The sequence below is a fragment of the Ascaphus truei genome, chromosome 3 (assembly GCF_040206685.1).
Source record: "Ascaphus truei isolate aAscTru1 chromosome 3, aAscTru1.hap1, whole genome shotgun sequence".
NCBI lineage: Eukaryota > Metazoa > Chordata > Amphibia > Anura > Ascaphidae > Ascaphus > Ascaphus truei.
Window position 1 is genome coordinate 411,547,889 of NC_134485.1, and position 22,307 is coordinate 411,570,195.

A 22,307-nucleotide genomic window follows, 5' to 3' on the forward strand; every position below is an offset into this window, starting at 1 on the left:
CCCCAAGGTTGCGCAGGTGCAGTTAAGCATGGCGGCGGCCATTACAGCTTCGTACAGGCTCAGTAAAGATAGCGCACGCGGTCCCAATGCTAAAGAGGTCCTGAGTGGACTACAATTCCCAGCAGCCTCTGGGGACTGCCCTTTCACCCACATCACGTGCAGCCAGCCAGCAAATAGAGTTTGCAGCTTCTCCTGTTGGAGAAGGATACAATGTTGCAGGGACCACGCTAGTCAGTTGGAGCTGGGAGAAGGAAGGGGGAGGAAGTGTGTAAGGAGAAAGTGGCTTCTTACACTAGGCCAGGTTACCCCCAGGCACCAGGTAGGCCCCACTCCCCACTAGATTAGTGGGTAAGTTCATAGGGAAGGCCCCTTAGGTAGGGACCCTGCCCTTAGGTGAGTGTAAGGCCTCGGCCAGGCTCCCCGCTGGCGTGCTGAGGCGCGCTGAGGCGCGCTGAGGCTCAGGGACAGCGGGTGCTTTCCCTGGTCTTACAGTTCCTTGCCCTGCGCGCCGCCAGGGGGCGGGCCGGGGGCGGGCCAGTGACGTCACGGAGCTGGTTCAACCTCATTGGGCGAACCGCTCACGTGACCGGCCCTGCGCGCCTGCAAGTGGGGAAATTTTAAATTTCCCAAAGACCTACGCTTCCGCGCACTTGCAGAAGCATAGATGAGCCCCTACTAAAGCCGCTCTAATTGCGGCTGTAGGGGCTCAATGCTGAGCGGGAGCGCGCCTCAGCGCGCCTCCGCCAGCAAGCAAGTAACATGGACGCAGCCAAAGTCTAGTCAGTGACACAGCTACAGTGCTGTGTGCTCTGACAAAAAGAGAAAGTGTGGCTTTGAGTGCAGCCACAGCAGTTAGTTTGACTATGTAAGTGAAAGGCCCCTCATAGGAAGAAGGGGGGTTGCTTTCTAAGTTATACAGTGTGTGTAATATCACCAGTGCCAGTTGCACGTGGTGAGCTGCCAGAGTCTGGGATCAGACACAATCTACAGTAAGAGATCTTCTGCATGCAGGGACTAGGGTAGAGGTATATCCCCAGGGCCCAGTTAGTCCCCTGAGACACTGTAGAGGAATAACTGTATGTTATAGGGTCTGCCTTAAGACAGGGACTCCTTCACCATACTCAGAGAGAAAGAGGAATGCTGCATGACAGTGCCTGACTGTCAGTACAGCGTGTAGCAGGAAGAGTATCTGACTCCATAGCAGAGACTGTGGTAAAGGATCATTCCGGCTGGGGATCCCTCCCCTGTGGAGTCAGCGTGTGTATCCATTCCTGCAGAGAGCAGCGCAGTGCGACGTGGGATCACTGTGCGGTGTTGCTGAATTCCAAGGATTATCCTGATCCGGAGCAGTGGTCAGGGAGGTAGTATAATAAGTGCACCACCGGGCCCCAACACAGGGAAGCGCTATCCCTCACACTCACACTCTCTTTATTGTTGTGGACACTCAAGGGATACAGTGCCCAAGCACATCATTAGCCAAGGGACTGAGGGTGATGTGATGATGGACATGTGGGTGAGGGGATGATATGCATTCAGGGTGATGCAATGTTATTCATATGATGTATTGATGTTATGCAAAGAGAGTTTCATTGAAGTTATAGTTCATGCTCAGTAAATACTGTTTATTCACATTGTGTGTATTAACTGTAGGGTTGTTCTGGTGAGGGCACACTCCCACCACATTGGGATCCCTCGTCAGTGGAGGCGCTGCACCGAGTGTAGGTACATACCCCAGGTTCCCCGTGGCGGAAGCTCAGCCCTCCTGGTTGCCAAACAGGTACAGCACCACACTGATAAGTAGTCGCTCTAGAGCAGCAGGAAAGAGGGCTACACATTTAAAAAAAATATATATATATATATATTTTTTCCCCATTCAATATGTGCATCAATACAATCTGCACACTGACAAGTGATTAGCTAAGCTGCAGATCGATCCGTTCTCCTGTAATCAATCGCTTGCTCAGGGTTATTTATTTCAGTTCTTGCACAGCATTTTGGCAATGTAGTTCCTGGAATATGAGTGACTGGGCAGTTACTAGATACAATTGGTGCACTGCTAGAGAGAGGGCGGGGCTCAAAAGCCAGAGCCGATCAGAAGGGGAAGGGGCTGTCACTTTGGAAATGCTTCATACATCAGAAACATTAAAAATGTCTTTAAAACATTTTTTTTTAAATGCTACAAGCAATAGTACAGAACTGATTTATTTAAAAAAAATAGGATATTGCTTGAACTGTTGCTTTAATAGCAGAATTTATTTATATCCGGAATGGGTAGCCATAAAGACTTGGCAGCAATCCACAGGCTAGGACCTGAATAGTGATGCACTGATTTGCATGTCACTACTCCATCTGCTCATTTGCATGACACTACCCAGAATCCTTGTTTGCTGTTGAATCACTGGATGAAGTGACAGAGGGATAAATTAAGCAGGTTTGAGGGACCTGTGGAAAACATGCTAGTGCACTTATTAGGTACTTTAGCGTTGTAGTACTAGATTATATTGCTATTAACAATGTGTTATTCTTACCTGAATAGCAAGGGTATATGCTGCACACAAATGAAGAAAGTAATGGCTGATACTTCATCTTTGAATTCTTACTTGAAAACAGGCATACTATGGCCCAATTTTACTTCTGTTTTTCCAAAAACACCATACGATGCCAGAAGACACATCATGGCCCATTTTCTTGTACGTATGGACATCAATCTTTTTTCTTGTAGAAAGCGAATGCTTTACAGGCATACCCCGCATTAACGTACGTAATGGGACCGGAGCATGTATGTAAAGCGAAAATGTACTTAAAGTGAAGCACTACCTTTTTCCCACTTATCGATGCATGTACTGTACGGCAATCGTCATATACGTGCATAACTGATGCAAATAACGCATTTGTAACAGGCTCTATAGTCTCCACTATTAAATATGTCCCGAGGAATAGAAGGGGGGACGGGGGGTGACAGAATAAAAGAACTTTCAATGCAAGAGACCTTCTGGATACATAAACTTAATACTTTGCATCCAGGAGGTCTCAATGAGGACATTGACATTTGGTCCCTCTACTAAAACTTGTGTCCCTTTAATAACTTCAATATCTTTCTCCTTAATGGTTGTGAGCCCTACTGTCGTGAATTCCCCTCAAAATCACTATGTTCAAGGGGAGGTATATGTATATATTTTCCTCCACATGCTTAATCCCCATCTTTCTTGTGCTTTGTTTTTATTATCATTATATATTTTTCTTCATTATCCATAAGTTTGTGACATTGTTCTTGTATCTATATAACCATTTTCTTGTATGCTCATGGTTTTAACTTTTATTCTCTTTTCCATTCTAGCGCATTTCACAATTTATGTGCTTTTAGCTTTTGTTTTTTAAAAGTTATGCGTCAATTATTTTTATCATATTGTATTAAAGCTTATATGTCGTTTGTATTGTTGATAGTGGTGCTGACTCCTCCCCGCTCCTCCTATGATTGGCCGGAGGACCCGAGTCACGGTCCAATCAGGAAGTAGCGGGGGGTATTTCAATGCCACTAATTTAGTTGGCCAAATATTCCCTGATGAAGAAACCACTCTTGGTTTCGAAATGCGTTGGAATAAGATACCACTATTAGAAGATCCTTGTGATCTAAGGGCATCCTGCTCCGCTTGCCACTACCGGGACCTGAGATCGGGTGGAACTAAGACGCACGGCTCACGACTTCCTGAGTCGCGGCGTGGTGACGTCACTGACGGCCGGAGTGTGTGACAACGGGAGATTAACCCGCAGAGTTCCCGATTTTTCGTACCAACTCACGGAAGGACTCTCTTGCGATTCAACAGCAGTACATCTGCATTCCTTGGGACTTTTCTATTAGCAGTCAGTCCATTGTGATATTCTTGGACACTTACCTTGGGTTTTATCGTGACAACCACTGACCCACTCCACCTGTGGGATCACCAGATGACATCCAGCTGGAGAGACCTGGTTCCTGCTGCCTGGTGCTTGGGTAACGATATCCCTTGAAATGCTGTTTTAATTCCTTTCTGATGTACGCAGATTACTTAACGTGTATTGTGTTGATGTATTAATATTTTATTTAATGCACTATGAGCGTTGTGTGATTTTTTTGTGTCATTTCTCTATAGTCTCCACACTTGCGCACAGCTTCGTACAGGAAGGGAGCCGGTATTGCTGTTCAGGACGTGCTGACGGGCGCATGCGTGAGCTGCCGTTTGCCTATTGGGCGATATGTCCTTACTCGCGAGTGTACTTAAAGTGAGTGTCCTTAAACCGGGGTATGCCTGTATTCAAACCCCTGGCTTACTGCATGCCACATTCCCTCAATAATTAGACATGGCAAGCTAAGAACCCACTATACCATAACCCAATAAAGACAAACACACTATGTGAGGATAAACATGGCCACCGTTTAATTTTTTATTACTTCTGCACATGCCGCCCCCTTACACAGGGCAAACGTACAAAGTATATCTATCAGTACACCAGCGACCTATATATTTTACCGTGTCGCTATTCATACCCATTCGTACTGCATTGGTCACTGTCCCGGTGCAAAATTAATGCGTACCAAAACATTTTGAATCCACACCTGCCCTCTCCAAGCATCTTCTGAGGACACCTGCAAATTGGAAATGGGACAACAGCAGACCTGTCTGATGGATTAAATAAGAACCCTCTGACACCGGCCTTATCGTCTAGCACGCAGAAACAAGTCTCACTGGACAGATATCTCTCTGGGGTACGGGTCCCAGGATGATAACCTGGCCTTTCCCTAACTGATCAGTGTTGGAATGTCGCAGCTTGAGTTTAACATAGTTGCTGCAACATTCTACTGGGTCACCCACCGCCAAACCCCCAGGGTGAGATTTTGCAGGGGAGACTCGTTACCCAACCCTAAAAGCAAAAGACAGTGAAAAAGCAGTGTGAAAGTGGGTATCTTCTAAATCTTCGTTGTAAACCATATTCGTGGCTTCCAGCAGTTTTCACAACAGACTAACCGTAATCGGCCTACTGTACGTTGGTCTTTAGCCATACGGAGACGTCTCCACCTGCGGACCATTCTCTATACTACAGAATCCTTTGTAAAGTCAACACTGTTCGGGATTTGTGACACGCCAGACAGAAAGGAAAGGGCTAAACTGGCCGCTGCTTATATTTTGTTGTTAGCATCAATGCTGCAAGCATGCGCACCTCTGAAGAGGATTCCGATGGCCCAAATCCCGTAACCCAAGCCTGCCACTCTCTCCAGGCTCTGCAATAACTAGCTCATGTACCAGGGGCAGCTCATCCTGCCACTAAGTCCCTGACAGTGACATCAATATGGTTCACATGCCTGGCGAACACCAGGTTTTGGCCTCCGCTGCCTTTGTTGCCAACCACCTGAAAGTGCGAAACTTGAATCGAGACAAAGAATCGGATTTTTGTACCCCTGAATATGCACCTCCCTAAAACAAACATTAACTCGTAAGCTGTCAGTGGCGGATTTTCAATTTTGCCACTTTTAGTCATATACCTATTTGCCACCCCTAAATTTTGCGTCACTCCCTCTCCTCAATACACATAATACCGCCCTCTCCACAATACACATAATAACCCCCTGTCCTCAATACACATAATACCGCCCTCTCCTCAATACACATAATACCCCCTCTCCCAACACACAAAATACCTCTTCAACACAAAACACACCCCCCCTCCAGCAAACACAAAATTTAATTCCCCCCGCAGCACACACACAAACATGGCACCCCCCTGCAACCCACACACACAACATGGCACCCCCCCTGAACCCACACACAACATGGAACCACCCTGCAACACACACACATGGCACCCCCATTCCTGCAACACACACAACATGGCACCCCCCTCCCCCGCAACACACACATACTTCCCCCTGCAATACACACACACAAACACACACAACATGGCACCCACCTCTGGAATTATTAGGAAGTGCCTGGTTCTGTTTCCAGCAACAGGGGGAAGACTTGATAAAGAGTTACCCTGCCTACAAGTCTCATGGTTGAGGAAACCCTGATTCAGGTGTCTGAGCCTTGACGAGAAGCTACCCTGTAACTGAAAATTAGTCCAGTTGCTAACTAGTGATTGCTTTGCCCTGTACAATAAAGTTAAATAAAAGTTCCTTGCGCCCTGTTCTGTTATTGCACGGGCAGTTTCCTGTATTTAGCTGCTGGTCCATCAAGCGAGGAGTCAGAACCTACTGGAGAAATAGGTGCCATGAATTCATCTAGCTCAACATTAAAATCTAACACCTGGCCAGGCCTGCTTTCTTCCTCCCTATACAGGGGTTCACTGCACTGGTGTGCTACAGGCCTGACTGAGCCAACCTCTACCTGTGCTGCATTATTGCTACCCGTCTGGATGTATAGGGGACCCCCCAGTTGAGCAGCGTTCATGCGGAACCCCTGCTGGCTCCAGCAGATCTGTAGTGACATTTCTGCCCTGCAGGTCTCATGGAAGCACCCACCTCTGTACTAAGGGACCCCACTCCCCAGTACTAAGGGATCCCCCTCCCCAAGCTCACCTTAAATCTGTCCTATTACTACGCCTAGGAGCAGCTGCCTGCTCGCCGGCACCACCGGAGACTCATCTTGGCGTGCTGAAGCTCCGTAGAATGCCGCCTACAGCCAGTTGGTTCCTCCTTCCCCGGCCTGCAATGGGATGATTGCAATGTCCGCCAGATCAGGCCGCAATGACACACTGGGGGATCCCGCCACATTGACGCCCCGCCAGGGAGGAGCGGAGGGAGGGGGCAGAACCAGAGGACTGGGGGAGTCTCCCTCCCACCATGAGACTTCTGCCTGGATGCCAGCTTTTACGGTAAAGTAAAGACTGGCACAGAGAGTTTGAAGCAGAGGAGCCTGGTTCAATTCCCGGTGTCGGCTCCTTGTGACCTTGGGCAAGTCACTTTATCTCCCTGTGCCTCAGGCACCAAAAACATAGATTGTAAGCTCCACGGGGAAGGACCTGTGCCTGCGAAATTTCTCTGTAAAGCGCTACGTTAAACTAGCAGCGCTATACAAGAACAAGCTATTATTATTATTATAAGGATAACTTGCACAGGCCTTAACCCTTACCAATATTTACCTATGTTTCTGTGTAGATAAGAAATCTTGGGAAGTAAAATCATGCTGGATAACAAAGAAACTTTGACAATGATTATGTTTCGTGCGTCATTTTTAATAAGTACCATCCGGACATTATTTTACTAATAAAAAAAAATCACGCTGTGCTTAATATTAGTTTACATTGTTTTATATAAGAGGAACAAAAATGTGAAATGTGGGTGACTAACATCTGTTTTAACTTACAGCGTTTTGCTTACTAAAGTGCATTTGGAAATTCAGATCCATGTGTTACAGACTTCGCTAGCAAGAAAGAGGGGAGGGGGGGAAGAAATATAAAAACACCCTCCCTTCTAAATTGTTTTATATGGTCACAGTAAATTAAAGTATTCTTTAAATATTCAAAATCATTTGCAGCCTTAAAACCGGGATTAGGGTGTAGGCAAACTACCTAATTGATTAAGACCCAGAGCTCTGGGCAGGGCACCCTTGTTGATTATTGCTGTTCTAGGCTGTGAAACAGCATGTAGTATTCTGCAGACTCTGGACAGTGACATGCAACTGAATAACCCGAGAGGTGTCAACCTGGAAGGACCAATTAACGCTGACGGTAAAGCCAAGTTAGAACTACACAAAGCACAGCGCACCACAGCAAACATTCAGCAGTGCTCCCAAACCTCTCCCAGAGCCATTAGGACTCCTCCATCACGCTGACAGTAAGACAGTGACCGAAAAAGATCTTACCCTCTAATGTATTGATACATATATAACTTACAGTATACGTCCTCCAAAGCGGGGGAAGGAAGCGGCATTCCAGGGTTCCTGGTACAAAATGACTTTTATTCCACAGAGCCAGACGTTTCGGTCAACGACACTGTACATCTTGACAACGGTCAATGTTGTTAACTGAAACGTAGATCTCTGTGGAATAAATTCATTCTGTACCAAGATGCCTGGAGTGCTGATTCCTTGGAGAACGTCTAAGCTATATACATCTCCGCCCAATGGGCTGATTTTCGTGCACTCGTGGCCGCTGAATTCAGTCTAGTGAGTGCACCTATACCTTTTCAATAGATACGTATATATATTATATCCAATATCATCTCCAGTAGGTGGTTATTTTAATTTATTTAATTTTTATTCTATTCAATATGTTTTATTTATTTTTATTCTTAAAATCATTTTTTCTGGTACATTATTTGTTTATTACATTGACTTCCATGTATATCAGCAATATTCATAATGTTTTTATTTATATTTTCTATATGTTTTTTAAGAATTGTATTATATATTTTTTCATATTAAGTATATTATTGTACAGCAGCGGCAGCTCTTATTCGAGCAAAAGCCGCTGGCTGTATGCGGCTGGGAAGCGGGTAGCCGCGGCGCGTGGCGGCGCACTGTGACGTCACAGTCACACGCGCGCCCGGCTTCCCCGTCTTCCCCGGCTTCCGCAGGCTTCCCCGACACCCCTGGAGATGAAATTAAGGTAAGCGGGGTTGCGGGGAAGCAGAGGGGCAGAGCAGAAGCCGGGCTCGGGGTCCGGAAGGAGAGTAAATTGCGCGCGAGGTGGAGGGGGTGTGCATGTGGGAAACGCGGCGGCGCGCGGTTATTACTGGCGGCAGCTGGGGTAGATCCCGGCATGCCGCCGGCATTTAGTGCGATAAAGTATGTCGCTACTGTATATGTTTCTATTGCTATTTTATTTGAGGTCTATTTTTATATATATCCTCTTAATTGTATTTAGTTTACTTAATTGTCATTTGTAGGTTAATCACTCATATATTTTTAATTTGTAATATTTAGGTTGCATAAACGTTTGTTTTTATTTTATATGATCTTATCACAATAGTTATATCCATTCTATCAACAATTTATGTGTCTCATGTCTCGCCATTTATATTCTGTATATTTGTGCCAGTTATTACTAATTATCTCTTTTGGGAGTCACTTCAACCTCGATTGAACGAACAATTATGTGGTTTAGCTTGTCCCATACAAGATACGGGTTGCTGGGCAACCCGCTGGCTATAAATACTCAGACTGTTCAGCATCCATTACTAGCCCTTTGAGAAAGTCGCCGTCTGGTGCCGAAACGCGCCAGGGAACGTCATCGCGTCATTGCATCACTACACTTCACGCATGCGCACGAGGAGGCCGCTTTGAGCGCGAGTAAATATTGCGGCCATTGAAGTGTTGGAGGCAATCTCTGGGACTTATACAGATGAATTTTTCCTGTGATGACATTTCCGGTTTCCTGGTAGCCGCCCTACAGCCCTGAGGGAGCTTCGACCTGTGGACTCCTGTGGCAGAAAAACCGGATGGTGGTGAATTATTCACAAATTGCCTGATTTGTTTTTACTCTTGTGAGTGTATTTCTTCCCCCCCCCCTCCCCTCCTTTTTATTATTAAATGTACAATTTTACGCTATGGGGCGTGCGCTCTCTCCTCTTTTTTTCTTATATATATATATATGCAGTGTTCGACAAATCACCCAAAAATCTACTCGCCGACCCAAAAAATGTACTCGTCCCCTAGCCCCGTCCCATTGCAAATTTAATCAATTCTTAGTAAGAACTAATAAGATTAGTTTTTGACATAAGTTTATTTTTTGTATAACATTTTTACTTTACTACAATTACTCCTTGTTACATAGTAACATAGTACACGAGATTAGAAAATTACATATAAGTGATTGTTAACAATCCCAAGACAAAATGAAAGCATAACTGTCAGCAAATACACACGAGTGCAGACGTTCCCTACCTGTCTCCTGAGTTAGGGGGATTCCGAGGTCTCCTGTTAGAAGCTTTCTAGTCAGATCTGGAACAAAGCAAGTTAGAAATTATTTCAAAACCTCAATACATTATTATGTGTAGACCGCTGACTACTTGTTTGACTGGGTGACTGACTGGATGAGTGGGTGACTGACTGAGTGGGTAACTGACTGACTGGGTGAGTGACTGGATGAGTGGGTGGGTGAGTGGGTGACTGACTGACTGGGTGAGTGACTGACAGACTGACTGGGTGACTTGACTGACTGACTGGGTGACTGACTGACTGGGTGGGTGAGTGGGTGACTGACTGACTGGGTGAGTGACTGACAGACTGACTTGACTGGGTGACTTGACTGACTGACTGGGTGACTGACTGACTGGGTGACTGACTGACTGGGTGGGTGGGTGACTGACTGGGTGGGTGACTGACTGGGTGGGTGGGTGACTGACTGACTGACTGGGTGACTGACTGGGTGGGTGACTGACTGACTGACTAGGTGGGTGGGTGACTTGACTGGGTGGGTGGGTGACTGACTGTGTGGGTGACTGACTGGGTGGGTGACTTGACTGGGTGGGTGACTGACTGACTGGGTGGGTGACTGACTGACTGGGTGGGTGACTGACTGGGTGGGTGAGTTAGTGACTGGGTGGGTGACTGACTGACTGGGTGACTGACTAACTGACTGGGTGTAGAATGGGACAAATACATTAGGAATAATTGTAGACAGCATAAAAGACTTGTTACAATCAACCAAATAATGTTTTATTTAACAGATTATCCGGCCGGGAGCACCCCTGCTAGCACCTCCCGCCCGGCGGGCCCCCCTCCCTCGCGGGTCCCCCCCCTGCCACTCACCCCCATAACAGATCTGTACCATGCAACCTTGAGCCCCCCCACCCTGCGAGAGGCAGAAAGAGAGGGCGAGGCAGAAAGAGAGGGCGAGGGGCAGAAAGAGAGGGCGAGAGAGAGAGGGCGAGAGCGAGAGGGCAAGAGCGAGGGCGAGAGAGAGGGAGACAGAGGGCGAGAGACAGGGGGGTGATTGGGTGGGGGGGTGATTGAGTGATTGGGTGGGGGGGTGATTGAGTGATTGGGTGGGGGGGTGATGGGGTGGGGGGGTGACACTTCTGGTATCCTACACACACACACACACACACACACACACTCTCCCATGCACACACTCCCATGCGCGCACACTCACACACACACTCTCCCATGCACACACACTCTCCCATGCACACACACACTCACCCACCCACATTCTCCCATGCACACACTCTCCCATGCACACACACACACATTCTCCCATGTGCACACACACACACTCTCCCATGCACACACACACATTCTCCCATACACACACACACACACACATTCTCCCACACACACACACACACACATTCTCCCATGCACACACTCTCCCAAGCACACACACACACATTCTCCCATGTGCACACACACACACGGGATGGGGGGAAGAAGAGAGGAAAGGCTTAGTAGGGTGCATAGCCACATGCATACATGCATAGCCACATGCATAGCCACCGTAGGCTGCATGCTCTGCATTCTGATACTCGAAGCAGACTTCAAACGCCTGGGTATCCGCTCTGTATGAACGCGGAGTGAATTTCAAGACTCTGGGACTGACCGAGAGTCCGCGTGTGGGAAATGTGACTGCACTCCTCTGAGTTTAGTTTTTTTTTTTCTCTTTATTACCATTGCTATTGTACTTGATCTGCACATTGCACACTTGAACATTGCGAGTTGCATATGTAAATTGGCTTACAGTTTGCTGGTACTTTGTATGTGAAGTGGGCGCCTCCCAAGGATCGTACAAGGTGCCGCACTCTCATACCACACACGAGGCGGCACTAACACGGTGCCGGTTTGTAAGAACTATAAGATCATAATGCGAAAGTGGGAAGGAACTGGTGCAAAACTGCGCTGTATTTATCAAAGAAAATAAATCCCAGTTGAAAACAATTGACATCTTTCCTGTAATATGGTGCAATTCCTTTGCTCCAGTTTAGCAGCCGCATATGTATTTGTACGAATTAAATGGAGCACCAGGAGTTTTCAAAGGACGGAGATATATGGTGGCACTTGTGGCTTTGCTCATGACGACTGCCTGAGCTCAGCTTGACAAGTGTCCCGAATTTATTGAGACTGTGGGGTCTGTTCTAGTAGCTCCGAATTTGGTATTGTCAAACCACAGTGTTTGGCATGTTCGGAAGTTGAGGAATAAAATATGAGGGGGAAAAAACTATTCTCTTTCGCAAATAGGATGGTTCAAACCGCGCCTATAAAAAGTGACAAATCGCATGAAAGCCCAGATTGTACTTGGTTTTGAAGCAGAATGAATAGAGGTGCTGCTAACTCCATACTGAGGCCGACATACAGTATGGGTTTTGCGGAGATATGGGTTGTGCTCTCTCAGCAAAACCAATATTTCGGGCTCTGGATGGAACATGCAATACCAATCTCATCGTCCTCGAGGTGGCGTGAAAACAAAAAAAAGCCAGTTTTTACAGGCGGTTTGCATACCAGAGCTACGAGAATTACAGTTGTCGGCAAAAAATGTGAGTTGGAGGCTTTTGGACAAACTGATTGGATTGGCAGAGCCAGAGGAAACCCGCTTCTAAAAAAAATCCTTTTCCGCACAGATTCGAGATGCGAGAACGGCTGAAAGAATAGCAGAGCATGCCAAGCTGGTCGGAGAGGCCTCTTTAGACACGGATTGACAAACTTCGGAGCTACTAGAATAGGCCCTTGTGAATCGGAAACAATTATTCACAAATATATTCGGGGACAATACAAGGGGCTTTCAAAAGAACTATTCATCCCACGGGCAGTACAAAGGACTCGGAGCCATCCCTTAAGGTTGGAGGAAAGGAGATTTCACCAGCAACAAAGGAAAGGGTTCTTTACAGTAAGAGCAGTTACAATGTGGAATTCTTTACCCATGGAGAATGTGATGGCAGATATAACAGATATAAAAAAAGGTTAAAAAAAAAATGGAAAGTATACAGGGATATACTAAATAACTAAACATGAGAAGGATGTTGATACAGGGAATAATCTGATTGACAATTCTTGGAGTCAGGAAGGAATTTATTTTTCCCATTATGAGATATCATTGGATGATATGACTCTGGGTTTTTTGTTTGCCTTCCTCTGGATCAATAAGGAAGAATAGATATAGGATAAAGTATCTGTTGTCTAAATTTAGCATAGAAAACAGGATAAAAATCCAGAAAGCAGTGCTTCAGCATGATAGATACATGTATAGGCAGGTTTGGTATTATGTGTATTGGTGTATTACATAATGGTGTATTATGTGTATTGGTACAATGTGGTATTATGTATTTTTACTATTGAGATATACTATTCCATATTCTCTCTCTTTGTTTTTCATCCATATAAGGAACCAAATCGCGAATTTAAATATATATGTTATCTGTCTGTTTGTTTAGCTTTAATAGCAGCTGTTTGTTTACATTTTCTGTCCACTCTCGCAGTTAAACAGGAACCCTCACCCGTACTAGACGCACCTTCCAAATCTGGAGCTCTGATTGGGAGTTGGATTCACCAATAGAATTGAATCTTGATTTTCGCGCCAAAATCGCGCGGCGTCACCGAGATCTGTGGGCGGGGAATCCCCTTTAAAACTGCGAGTGTGTGAGACGCGATTGTACTCTTTGATAAAGGGCGTTCAAGCCTGAAACGCGTCAGAGTGTGTTTGTTTTTCCCCCTACACCATGTCTTAATAAACACCCGTTTTAACCTCATATTTTTGGTACTGGTCCCCTTCTTCAGCTGTGCTCCGCTGCAATCTTTGGATTTTCTGTCTAAATTTAGCATAGGTTGAACTTGATGGACGTACGTCTTTTTTTCAACCTCATGTACTATGTAACTATGTTACTATGTAACTATATCTCATCTGCAGCTGCTCTGACGTGCCTTATAGCTGTAATTTTGGGGTAGCTTCCCTTTTCAGTTTATTAGAGGGATGTTCTGGATTGAATAGGCACAGAGGAGAAGATAGAGCAGGGGTAGGGTGCGGGATTTTTCAAAGGGGGCGCGGCGGTTGCAGAGGCCCCGCGCCCGTCCCCACAGCATTAAAACAAAATAAAACTTAATGCCGGGGATCGCGTGAGGCCTCTGCAACTCTACTTACCATGATTCCGATGGCTGGTGTGACGCGTCGGGGTCATGACGTCACATGCCGTCGCCATGGCAACGGGGCGGGGTCACGTGATGTGACGTCACATGACCCCGCTGCGTCATTTGACGCCGACCAAAGAGATAAAGGGGGGGGGGAGGGACGTGAGCAGTGCAGGGAGCAGGCAGGGAGGCACAGCTTCAATAGTTTGCGCACCCCTGAGATAGTCAGAAAGGAAGTCAGTTACATCAACTCCATCGCTGGCAGAGGGGCCTGCTGCATACTGCCAAGCAATGCACTGCCCACCCTTCTTTGCATAGTTCTGACAGCAGCAAACGGAGCGCTAACCCCACCAGCCAAAATGCTTCATCACTACCAGGGAACGGGGGGATTTCCCAACGCGATCAGGAAGATCAAATCAAATAAAACAGATTTTTGCAAAATTAATCATTTTAAGGTTGCAGTTTTGGGCTTTGCAATTGAAGGTGGGAAAGAAAACTGCTCGGATTGTAACAACGGGACAGCTACCGTATCAGCAAAAACGCATCAAAGTTGGCAAAGGGCAGGAGGGAGGGGACTATATATGTCAGGGTCTGCTGAATGGGGCAAGGGAAGGTAGCCCCCTATATAAACAGATCCCCTTCACCAGGCGGCCAGTTGCTGAAGCATTCCCCATGCAGCATTTTTTAATTCGATTGTAAGCTCTTCGGAGCAGGGACTCCTTTTCCTAAATGTTACTTTTATGTCTGAAGCGCTTCTTTCCGTTATGTGCTATTTGTATTAATTGTTATTTATATGATTGTCACGTGTATTACTGCTGTGCAGCGCTGCGTACATTAATGGCGCTATATAAATAAAGTGATCTAACAAAGAGTAAATGCTGCACCCCACAATATGATAAAGAGCGATACAATTACCGGTGCTCCCATCAATGTGCGATCGGCTGCATCCGATCCACGGCGTACAAAAAGGAATGAAGATGGGGCACACGGATTTCCAAAATAAAGACATTTATTTAAAGCACACACAACGTGTCGACCTTAAGGTCAAGTGCAAAAAAATGTTGTGTGTGCTTTAAATAAATGTCTTTATTTTGGAAATCCGTGTGCCCCATCTTCACTCCTCCCTGCTATATAAATAAAGACATACATACATACATACATACATACATACATACATATACATACATACATATACATACATACATACATACTACATACATACATACATACATACATACATACATATATACATACTACATACATACTACATATATACATACATACATACATACATATATACATACTGCATACATACATATATACATACTGCATACATACATATACATACATACATATATACATACATACATATATATATACATACTACATACATACATACATATATACATACATACATATATACATACATACATATATATATACATACTACATACATACATACATATATACATACTGCATACATACATATACATACATACATATATATATACATACATACATATATACATACATACAGCCGCAGTCTGAACTGATAGCGATTCATTTTTTGCATATTCTTTATGTTTTTCTTTGCTTTAAGGCAGGGGTGCGCAAACTAGGGCTGCAAGATTTTTCGGGGAGGGGTGCGGCAGTTGCAGAGGCCCCGCTCTCTTCCCCCAAGGTATTTATAAACCTGCCCGGCTGTCGGCGCGTGTAGCTGTGATCCCCGGTCTGTGCAGAGCTGCAGGGGGAAAGACGAGGGGGGGGGGGCGTGGTTGGGGGCGCAGCCATGATGTCACCAGGCAGGTTCGCCCTTATTGGCTAAACTGCCGAGGGGCGTGGCCAACACTCCGTCGCCATCTCTGAAGGCATTTTTACGTTCTTCAGAAAAATCTAGTCGTGCAACGCAGCGGTCAAGGCAGGTAGCGGGCCCGGCCCCATTGAGGGGCAGTTCTTGTCCCTGCAGCGCACGCCATAGCGCGCACTGCAGCAGGCGCCGGGGACCTAGCCTAAGATCTTATCCCACTGCTGGTCCCCTGTCAGCGTCTGCTCTCTCTGCTCTGCTCCAGAATGCGGAGAGAAGGACGTGACAAGGAGAAATACGTTACATCAACATAAATTGAGGGAGATGGAGGAGGGGAAAGGGTATATTGGCACGTGGATGGCGAGAGACAGATGTGCGATAGTGATGGAGTGATGAAGAAAAAAATTCATCCCCTTGGGATCAACACGTAAGTGAAACGGGTGCACGGGGACAGTGATGGAAGGGTTGTGGGCCGGAAGTTGTTGAATGATGAGTTCTTGCCAACCCTGGGAATAATCCAAGCAAAATTCCTTGGCACACACCGAGCACCTCTCTGTATGAATGTGCATCCAGACACCCTCCCTGCCCTTCAAAGAATTGATTTCTCTTAAAATAACTGCGACACACAATGCGTTGAGGTCAGGATGACCTGACTTGGCTCCGTTCCCTTCTGCTGCATCCTCCATCCACGCCCCCTTCTCTGCTGCTGTGATCCTCCACTTTCCCATGTTCCTCCGGGGTATTGTTTTCCTGGTAAGGGTCTCGTGCGTCAAAGCCCTTTTCTTAGTATCAAAAGGAGCTTATTCTCTACTTTTATTGTGCTGGGAGACTGGGGAATTGTGTTTACATTGAGAGGATAATGGCCTGTTTTTCTTGGAAGATGTTAACTGATTAGTCTACGGAAAACAAATGGAATTATTTACACAGGAGCAGTGAGAAGAACTTGACCACATCCAGATACGTGGCTGTTTAAGAAGTACACTTAAACTACAGCGGTCTAACAGTCTAGTGTTACAGTATGTATCTCTGGAGCAGTGGTGGACTAGTGGTAACATTATTAACTTTGGAAGGGGTGCACACAGTTTGAATGTAATTGCTGTAGGATTGTTAGGGTTCTGAGTCCACAGCAGCTAGTGTGCTTGTTAACAGGACAGCTGATCACTTTCCCGGGGCCCAGGGCAAGAGTCTCCACTTGGGCCCCGGGTTGTTGAGTGGGGGGGTAGTTGTCTGCTCCCTCCCTCCCCCTTTCGGCAGACCTGTGAGTGCCTCTTTCCTTCTCACCCCCCTCTCCCTCTCTCACTCTTCCCTTCTCTCTCTTCCTATCTCCCTCCCCCCCCTTTCTGTCTTCCCAACTTTCTCCCCCCCACCCCTTCTCATGCTCACAGTCACCCTCTCTCTTACAGGCCCCCTCTCTCACACTCCCCCCCACTCCTCCTCTTTGTCTCCCACCTCCTCCTTTCTCTCACTCTCACCTCTGTCCCCTGCCGTCTGGGCCTCTACCTGTGGATCGAGAGGACAGGTTCCATCCGAACAACAGAGGGGTCCCAACCCGACGTGGCTGATCCCGGAAGTTAGGTCTGACTTCTGTCCGGCCTGACTTCCGTTATCAGAGTGCCAAGGCGGGCCCGGGACAGATGTCCCTGCTCTCCCCCCTATCGGTGGGCCTGTGTATTAGTCCAAGTTATTCAGACGTTTCCTTTTAAATCTGGGTTTTCAATGGCTTACTATGAAATTGGATGAAATGTTGGGGGTTAGTTACGTAAGTCACTGTAATACTGGGGGAAACTGCGCTCAAGAACTGCTCCTAATTCATCACATTCCAACTGCTTTCAGTAAGAATCTTTTTCCTTGATACATCTGGGAATGGTTTTTGCATCAGTTCTGCAGCCAGGAGACTAACCCCCGAGTGAAAGGGAAGGCACCTCTAAAAACATCCATGTGCCTTGTAAAAGCGTTCCGGGAGTTCAGCGGTGGATGTATTTTCAGCATTTGAAGTATGGCACCTTCCTTGGGTCAGACGGTGACCCGTCTCTCGCAAATCCTCTCACCGGGTTTCCCACCATTACTGCATTCGGCATCCAGATGACTGCAGGGCTCCTGATGGAAATCAATGCAGACGTCAGTGGGATGGCGTTCCCAGGGGAGGCGATATGCTTTTATTGTAATTAGATAACGGTGGCTGTAATGTCCTTTCCAATGACCGAGACATCTGAGCAGAAACGAATCGCGCTTTAACCCCTTAGTAATCGTGGCTGCCGGTTTAAATTCCTGCATGTGGGAAACATTTATGGGCACGGTGTTAAATGTGGGTTTCTCTGCGTATAATGCAGGACACATCTATCATGTCAGTTTTTCTCTGAGTGGAAACAGATTGAGTGGCTGTATTGTTCCATGTATGAAAGCTGCCTGTTTACTTTGCAGCAACTTTAAGATAATCATTACAATGCGATCGCTTAGCATCGTCTTAACTTCTGTTTAATCATGATTGACTCCAAATACTTTGGGTAGTGAAACAACAGCCACTGCAAAAAACGGAAGCCTTTACTTTGAAGGATCCTAAGTAATCATATTAAAACACATGAATATGATACAGGTGCAATACCCAGAAAGACAAAGACCATGTGGTGTTAGAAACATTTGATGTGTGATTTGATGCTTTTGCTATGTAGACTTTTAGAAATGATAAAATCCCGAGGTGTGTGTGCATGTCTGCCACAGATCCCTAACCGGCTTAGTGTACCCCATTGTAGTACCTGAGCGTTTAAGCTGCAGACAAGGATTGTGGGTAATTACATGCAGTTGAACACCCAGTTGGCGCATCACTTTCAGCTTCCTATCGACTTTTATAGTGTTGATCTCCTAGACCAGGGGTGCGCAAACTTTCTGTGATGCGCCCCCCTGCCTACAGAGCACCTGTGCTCGCGCCTCCTTTACCTAGGAACCAGCGTCAAATGATGCCGCGAGGGTCATCATGTCACATGACCCCGCTGCGTTATTTGACGCCGCGTTGCCATGGCGACGCGTCACCCGAAGCCAAGGTAAGTAAGTTACAGAGGCCTCGCGCGCTCCACGGCATTTAATTTAAATGCTTTGGGGAAGAGTGTGGGCCCTCTGTAACCACCGCGACCCCCCAACCCCCTATTTTGCACACCCCTGTCCTAGACTGTGAGACTGGTCTCGGATTCTGCAGTGTGAGCCTGCAAGTGGTGGCAAACCAGACACGTTTAGGTTTTGGAGGATAAAGTGACAAAACGACACCGGGCAAGGGGTAGCAAATTTAGAAAACTCATGGGTGTATTTTGATGTCTTCTACAAAATGTCTTTATAACTCGGGCCTGGTCAATGCAGTTCTCTTCAGTTGGACACATGCAACTTAATAAAGAGATGGGAGCTTTGAAAACCAGTGAGATACCGGCACCCCCTTTGGGGGTAAGTATCTCTGGAAGCTAAGGTGAGTTTGGGGTGCTGTACCATGTAAGGTGGGGTGCTGTACAATGTACTATGTCCCTGTAGTAGTCTATAATTGGCATTAGCATCTTCTGACGAGCGGGCTTAGGGAGGATGTGTTCCTATAAAGTACACCTACAGTAGTTTGGCATAGGTTTTGAATGTCAGAGTATCATTGTGCATCCCAAATGTTAAACGGGAGTTAAACCATATACACAAATATTTAAAACTAGTGACAGGGGCTAGGGTGCTATTAGCGTTGGTTCTTATCTGCAGCTCTGTTGTTGGTAGTTTTAGAAATGTAGCCTAATTATTCCCAAATAACATAGTTACAGCTTGGGATCCCATTTTAAAGATTTATCTAAAGACGCAGAGTTCTTCCAGTTCACAAGGAGTTCAAATTCTCCCCTGTTTAAAAAAAAAAAAAAAAGTATCCATTTATAAATATAAACTAATGTTATTAATATATATACCGTTACTTATCAACACTTCATAAGTATTACTTAGTGCAGATAGTATCGAACAGTGATCAGCAGGGGTGAGTCTAGCACCCTTTATTCTATTTTTCAATATTTAGTATGCAATTGCCTTGCTTTTCCTCGTCAGAGTGCACACGTTTTTTGACCTGTGCCTTAGAAAAAAACCATTGCCAGTTGATGAGCATTTCCTTAGTTTGTGACATGAACACGCAGTGGCAGGAGAGTGCATTACTGACAGCCTGGATGATGTGCATGCGGTCTGCTTCATGCATACCGTAGCCAACATAAAGCAGTAAATAGGCTTCTAAATCAACCATAGATGTGAAATCTCCACACAGTGTTCTCCCTGTTCTACGTGTCATTTGCTTTTCAGAAGTAATCTCTCTTGACGGCTCCCGCAGACTCTCCACACCTGAGTCACAGCAGACATAGCATCTGTGTTCTCTCCTCACACCGGGCAGCCACTTTTGAGGCGTGTTTTTTTGGCCTGCAGACCGTACATGAGTGTATTTTGTCACATTTTAGCAGCAGAGAGGATTGTTCTTTCATTTCTAAATGACACCCGGACGCTGAGATTCAGAACAAGATGCTGCACAGAGCATCAGAAACATCGCCTAAAAAATATTCGCCCACCCTTCAATAGTTTTGATCACTTTAGAAAAGTTGCAGTATTTATTTGTGTTTACGAAACAGAATATTACATTAATGCCTCTAGTTTTTGCTTCCTTATTATTCCACTGGCATCAGCTGTCTCCATGTTGTTTTAATGAGTGAGCGTGATGGTGGCCATTTTATCCTCCCAGGGAGGCACATTTTCAGCAACTGGTTATCTCCAGAATTGAACTACAGCATTTAGAAAGGGTTAAAACTGCAGCACAATTTCCAATTGTATTTATTTATAGATTTATTTATAAAAAAAAAAATGTTTCACCAGGAAGTAATACATTGAGAGTTACCTTTCGTTTTCATGTATGTCCTGGGCACAGAGTTATGATGACAAATACATGGTTACATTAAGTGAGCAGGGTTAAACATTATGAGAATTCTAAGAAATAAAGCATTTATTTTTTTGTGGTGAGTAGAGTGATTTTCTGTTTCAAATATTGGACTTGCCCATGCATGTCCTCGTGTTATGAGGCACTGGTCTAAAGATTGGGGAAAGGTCACAGCTTGAGATGAAAGGTCATGCTAAACAAGTGGCCCGTGGTAGCTCTGTCACAGTAGTTCTGAAACCCCTTATTGGAGACCCCTGGAGGCACCGGGCTTTATTAATAACCAATACATTTGCACCTAGGTGATTGCACCTGCATTGGACCACCAACAGGCCCCGCAAGGGCCACCAACAAGTCAGCTTTACAGGATATCCCTGCTTCAGCACAGGAGGTGCAATCATAATGACTGAGCCACTGATTGAGCCACCTGTGCTGAAGCAGGGATATCCTGCAAGCCTAACTTGTTGGTGGCCCTTTAAGGCTGGAGTTGGCCACCCCTGGCATTGGCTATTGGTTGTAACCACACGACGCACTAGCTGAGACGGCATGAACTGAACAAAGTGTGTTTTTCTCCTCCTCTTGCAGACTCCTTAAGAAATAACCAGTCTGTGAATCACAGTTCCCGGTCCTCGCCGGCCGAGTTCAGCAGCTCCACTCATCACCTGCTCCGGGAACGCAAGTCTTCAGCGCCGTCTCACTCCAGCCAGCCCACGCTGTTCACGTTTGAGCCGCCGTCCAACCACGTCCACCAGACAACCTTATCTGCCAGCGCACCCCAAGACTACCTGTTCCTGCACCAGTGCATGAGCCGAAAGACGGAAAACATGAGGTAAGGCGAGGGTCAGCTGGGGGTCTGCTAATATTATTATTACCATCGGAAGTGTGTACAATAGACCTTTGCAGGAAAAGTGTTTTAGGTGTGTGTCAAAATACTATATTTAGTGTAAAATGCCCGGACCTGGAAGTACCTAATAAATTCTGTGTTAGGGATGTCCGTTTCCGACTTTAATTGGTCAAATGATTTGATGGTATTTCTACCCTCGAGGTCCTTCGGTCTTCTAAACCCTAATTGTCGCCAAAGCGTAAAATTCTTTTTACCCTCTAGCCCAGGAGCAAAATCTGGGTTACCATACAAAGGGGCCATTAAAGTGTGTTTTGCGGTCAATGAGCGATTACTTTTAGCCGCCTCCCAGACCGATATTGAGTTGAGCACAGAGGTCAGAGGCTCTTTTATGTCCTTTACTCTTTTTTTCGGGTACCAAATTAGATCCCTGAGCTCCAGTGGGGCACACAACTCCCTCTCCAATGCCACCCACCTTCGCAGCTCTGGGTCTCCATGCCATTGGTGAGATCACCGTTAACGAATTTTGAAAGGCTCTGCGTGAGGGGCACTGACACGCGGGGACTGATCTCTACTCTGTACAGAAATGTGGTGGGTGCTGACAAGGACGACACAAACAGACCCCGATTCAAGAGTCAATGGGAGTCAGATTTACAGGAGACACTAGAGGACGAGGACTGGACAGAAATATTTAAGGCTGCAGCCAGTAGT

The 22,307-nt window shown here is 46.1% G+C and overlaps 1 protein-coding gene across 2 annotated transcripts in view; it reads left to right on the top strand.

Annotated features, from left to right (window-relative positions):
- GAB2 (GRB2 associated binding protein 2) overlaps positions 1 to 22,307 on the top strand; it is a 271,494-nt gene that overhangs the window by 217,383 nt on the left and 31,804 nt on the right. For both annotated transcript variants that reach the window (XM_075592614.1, XM_075592613.1), the window contains one exon: positions 21,341 to 21,584. In XM_075592614.1, coding sequence (XP_075448729.1) covers positions 21,341 to 21,584 — 244 coding nt within the window. The remainder of the gene's footprint in view (positions 1 to 21,340; positions 21,585 to 22,307) is intronic.